This window comes from Leopardus geoffroyi, chromosome A3, assembly GCF_018350155.1.
Source record: "Leopardus geoffroyi isolate Oge1 chromosome A3, O.geoffroyi_Oge1_pat1.0, whole genome shotgun sequence".
Lineage (NCBI taxonomy): Eukaryota > Metazoa > Chordata > Mammalia > Carnivora > Felidae > Leopardus > Leopardus geoffroyi.
This window is the reverse complement of record NC_059336.1, coordinates 48,369,692-48,374,446: the sequence shown is the minus strand read 5'-3', so window position 1 is coordinate 48,374,446 and position 4,755 is coordinate 48,369,692. Positions and strand designations below refer to the sequence as shown.

At 44.6% G+C, this 4,755-nt stretch overlaps 1 protein-coding gene across 2 annotated transcripts; it reads left to right on the top strand.

The window, feature by feature from the left end:
- Nucleotides 1-570: 570 nt before the first annotated feature.
- CST11 (cystatin 11) lies at nt 571-3,335 on the top strand. 2 transcript variants are annotated; one of them, XM_045443781.1, is made up of 3 exons: nt 571-798; nt 1,425-1,529; nt 3,045-3,335. In XM_045443781.1, the coding sequence occupies exons 1-3, from the start codon at nt 571-573 to the stop codon at nt 3,126-3,128; spliced, it is 417 nt and encodes a 138-aa protein (XP_045299737.1). In that variant the 3' UTR covers nt 3,129-3,335. The 2 variants fall into 2 exon arrangements, with proteins under 2 accessions (XP_045299737.1, XP_045299738.1); XM_045443782.1 differs by lacking the exon at nt 1,425-1,529.
- The last annotated feature ends 1,420 nt before the right edge of the window (nt 3,336-4,755 follow it).

Sequence of the window (4,755 nt, the reverse complement as noted above, 5' to 3'; positions counted from 1 at the left end):
AATTATTAACACAGAGAAAGAGACCAAGGTTTGGGTCTGAGGGAGAGCTGGTATCCTGGCCAGCCAGAGAAGGGGGAGAGGGTGACAAGAATACAAGGGAAAGTCAAAGGACAGGGAGGATGTGGTGTTCACTTGGCTGGCTGCTCTTGCTCCAGTGCCCTGTGATCCAGCAGCCCCCGTGTCTCCATTGCTTCCTGTCACTCCATACTGCCCACAGCTCTGCTGAGATGGGTTCAGTAGACAGAGGCCCCTGGCCTGACTTCCACCTGCTGAGACAGAAGCTCCCCAAAAGGAAGAGATGCATGTTTGCATGAGTGTGTGTGTGTGTGTGTGTGTGTGTGTGTGTGTGACACAAACATATGCAAAAAGAAGAAGAAGTGGGAGCAAGCTTGCCAACCATGGCAGGGTGTTCTTGCTCCTCTGCCAGGTCCAGCTGCAGATGGAGATGGAGGGGGAGGGCTGTGGGTGTCCCCTGACCATTTAAATCCAGCCAGCCACAGAGGATCAGTGGGATCCTGCTGGGCCCTGGAGGGTGAAGAGGGGCTTTTCTTGTTCTTCCCCAGCTGAGGGATGATGGCCAGACCCTGGCAGACCCCACAACTCCTGCTGGCCATCCTGGTGGCCCTGGTGGCCCTCACCCACCAAGAAAGAAGGAAAACCTTTATGAGTGTCGAAGAAGTGCCTGTGTCAGAGCCCCATGTGATAGCCACCTTGCAGTTTGTGATCAACGACTTCAACAAGAAGAGTGATGACAAGTACAATTTCCGGATTGTGCGGGTCCTGAAGGTCCAGAAGCAGGTCAGCACAGCCCCCCTCTCCTAGTCATGTTCCTCCAAGGGGACTCTCCAAAGGGGACACCCACACAAGTGAAATTCAGCCTTGGTTAGTTTCACGTGGGCATTTTAAGAAAAACATAAATTCACTGGAATGGATGAAGTCACTTAAATGATACCTAAGACTAGGGATTGACAGATTATACCCCAATAGCCAAGTAAGCCTGCTGCCTGTTTTTGTAAGCAGTTTTATTGGTTCCCAGCCACACCATGCATGCACATATCATCCAGGACTGCTTTCGAGCTGCTGCAGCAGAGTGGAATACTTGCAACTGAGACCCCATGGCCTGCGAAGCTTAAAATCTTAACTATCTAGCCCCTTTCAGACAAAGTTTACAGACTCTTACTCAAACAGTTAGCATCATTTTAGTTGTCTAAAGCGTGTCTTTGCTCAGAGATTGGTTTCTGGAGAATCTCCTTGCATGGCAAATGGAGGCATAGGTGTCAGATAGGAAGGGGAGAGAGAAGCCCACCAACTTGTCCAGGATGAGATCCTTAACCTTAGGCACCTTGCAAAGGAGTTCTTGCCACCAGAATCTAAAAATAAAGGACAAGAAGTCCTTTTATCTTCTTTCCACTTGCTCCCCACAGGTTACTGACCACATGGAGTATCATGTGAACATGGAGATGCAGCGGACCACCTGTCAAAAGCTGGAGACTACTAACTGCATGTTTCAAGAAGGGGAACTTTATAAGGTACTGGGTGAATGCACGTTAACTCAGAAAGAAGTCACTGGGATTTTCTGTGCTTTTAGGATGAGGTGGGGTAGAATTATTGGGGATATATTGAAGCTTACTTGAGAAGAAAACATAGGCTTTCTCAAAGAGGAAAAGTGAAGGTAAGAGTGATCAACATCCTGCCTGGCAGGCACTGCTCCTTTGTTGGAAGAATTATGGGAGGTGGAAGGGGTCCAGATGGGGAAAGCCAGATGGGGGTGGCTGAGCTGAGGGGGGCAATTGGCGGCTGAGAAAAGTAATATTTTAGCAGCCAGTGGGACCTTATTATTGCACCCAACTAAATACCTGAACAATAGCCTGATGGGAGCACACAGTTACTGGGCCACAAGCCTCTTCTTTTCATCAAGCAGTGTTTGGGCAAATAGGAGGAGACAAGAAAATGGGTTCAGAAATATTTCAACAGGGGGTAGGTGGTGAGGAAGACAGAGGTGGTTACAAACCTGCATGTGTGTTATCTACTGAGAAGCCACCTCCCCCAACAATGGCTTACTTCCCTAAGCATTTCATTCCCACCAAGTGTGGTCACATATGAGGGATGCTGACCTGACCATCACCACTGCAATGTGCACAGTTGGGATGGGCCCACTTGCACAAGGACCTTAAAAGTCTCAAGTCCTATAAGCCCTGAAAATCACTATGAGGATGATCATATGTCCCACCTTGCCTGAAATAGTTCTGATTTATGCCTAGCTTCTTGTAATCATTTATAGGAGCTCCGAAGGCTTACAATGTGTCCTGATCCGGTTCGTAAATTCTGTGGTCACCCTGGTTATAGTGATCTGGATGTTATCAACACAGAAATATGTCCATCCCTTTATCACCTTCCACATAGAAATTTTTCAAAATCTAGCAAAGCAGACTTTCTTGGTTCTTCCCTGGAGAAGATCATGAAACCTATGAAAAGAATAACTGGATAGAACAGTAGAGTTAGAGGATCTCCTTGATGTGAGTGATTGAACTGGTGGAGTTGGTATTCTGATTTCCATTTTAGGAGAAATATAAGTGTTTAAGCCTCCCATCCCTTTGGCTTTCAAATGAAGAGCAAGAAAACAAAATTATACTAAGAAGTTATGTTTATTGATTTTTCATTATGGGACAAAAAGGAAGTGAAAAAGAAAAATCTTGGGAGAGAATAGGGACACGGTAAGGAGAGAGAGGGTATGATGGGTGAATGGCTGGACAGACAAATGAAGAAAGGTACAAGGAAGGAAATATGGATGGCAATGGGTGGGTAAGTGGATGGATGGATGGATGGATGGATGGATGGATGGAGCCATAAGAGGCCAAAAAAAGGGAAAGTGTGAAGTAAATAACACAATAACTAAAAATAGAGAGGAAAAAATAATCATTAGTTATTGTGACTATGGCAGGAGGGACCCTTTTCTAGTCTCCAATTTTAGACTTTTAAAATGTCTCTTTTAAAATTTTCACTTTGCATGTTGACCTTTTTTAAATATTGTTTTTGTTTTTTAGCAAATTGAGTGCTTCTACTCAGTGTTTGTTGTTCCCTGGTTTGAAAAGTACAAAATTCTGAACAAAAACTGCACCTATGGCTAGGTGTCCTGAAGCACATATCAGCAATCATACATTAAAATATCATGCAATAAGCGGTAATTCTCAATATAGAAAATAAATGTTTGTCAAACTATTATCTCAACACTCTTAATGTTTATTAGTCCACTTCCCCCCTAAACTCTTCAGCTCATAATAATGTAATCTGAAGGTATTCTGAGCTAGGATAGTTTTAGGATTCTAATGAAGTGACATAGATAATTCCTGGCCTTATAGCCTATACCTGCATGATAGGAGAACTTCAACCCCATCCTCATATCAAGTAGGAGTCTTCAGACTTTACAGTAATTAAAAAATGAGGAGTAGGAGGAGGAGGAGGAGGAGGAAGAGGAGGAAGAGGAGGAAGAGAAGGAGGGAAGAAGTTCTAAGTTATTTACCTGATCAAACAAGAGATGTTTGTAAGTATGGCCTACAATGCCATCTCTTAGGGGCCCAATGAGGACTACCTCTTTTCTTGCATAATGTGTTGAATAAGGAGAAATAATACACGTATTTTTTTTAAGATGAGCGTCTTTGTTACTGACAAGGATTAAGTTGGGAGATATGCATTATTTTTGCAAGAAAGTGCACTTTCTAATACCAAACTCTAACGTTAGACTTACACCCCCAGCATCAGCAAAATTGGACCAGAGCAGGTTTCTTCAGAGAAAACTTCCTCTTCTAGAGTTACCAAGGAAACTGCCTGTGTGGGAAGGAGGAGGAAGGAGACTACCATGCCTACATTATTCTTCCCAGATAGAACAATCAGAATAATTCCTCCAGGAGAGATATGACTAAGGATAGAGAGAAACCAGGAATGCCATGTTAAAGGGGATCCTTTTTCATGGGTGCCATATCAGCAGTGAGGAATAAGCAACTCTCCCCTCCACCCAGCCAACAGTTTGATTCAGGATTTTGAACAATATCACCAATTTCATCTCTTCACTCCACTTCCTTCATGTAGTCTCAAGGGGGCTGCCAGCAGCTCACTGGGTCACATCTGTCCTCATGCTGTAGGGGAGAAAAAGATCTCATCCCCAAGAGCTGAGACAAAAGCCATGTGGTTTAATACCACTGGGGAACTCTAGGGACATTATAGGATACATAAACACACACACTCACACTCACACCTCTCTTTTTCACACACATGTGCACATGCACGTGCGCGCGCACACACACACACACACACAGAGCATCACAGCATGTGTCTACCTGAAAGGAGTGAGAGTTAGGGTATTTATTGAACAGCCCCAGTCAATTATTGGGTGCAGAAAATCTCCTAGGAGGCATTAATTCCCTGGAACCCTGGGCGTGGTGTGGCTTGAGGGCAAAGCAGGCAGCCAGAAATAAAGGGGCATAGATGGGGCAATTGGAGCTTTGGAGCTGGTGTGCATAGAAAGACAAGATGTGAGAGGATAAAAGTAGGGTGCCAACAAGATACTCTTTCCACATGTGGATTGTGCACTGGGATGCAAAGTAGACACACCAATTCTCTACCAGTTGGAGAGAGCTGGGAGTTTTGAAAGAATAATATGTTTGCCTTTTATGCTCCCTACCAAAGTTCTGGAGTGCTGAGGACCTTGTTTCAGGTGAGGCCCAGGTAAGATTGCCCTCCACCAACTATCCAGAAAAA

What these genes read in the sequence shown, in the direction of transcription:
- CST11 (XM_045443781.1), top strand. Translation starts at nt 571, where the DNA reads ATGATGGCCAGACCCTGGCAGACCCCACAACTCCTGCTGGCCATCCTG. An exon ending in TCCTGAAGGTCCAGAAGCAG is followed by an intron (nt 799 to 1,424) that starts GTCAGCACAGCC and finishes TGCTCCCCACAG; the next exon opens with GTTACTGACCACATGGAGTA. An exon ending in AAGAAGGGGAACTTTATAAG is followed by an intron (nt 1,530 to 3,044) that starts GTACTGGGTGAA and finishes TTTGTTTTTTAG; the next exon opens with CAAATTGAGTGCTTCTACTC.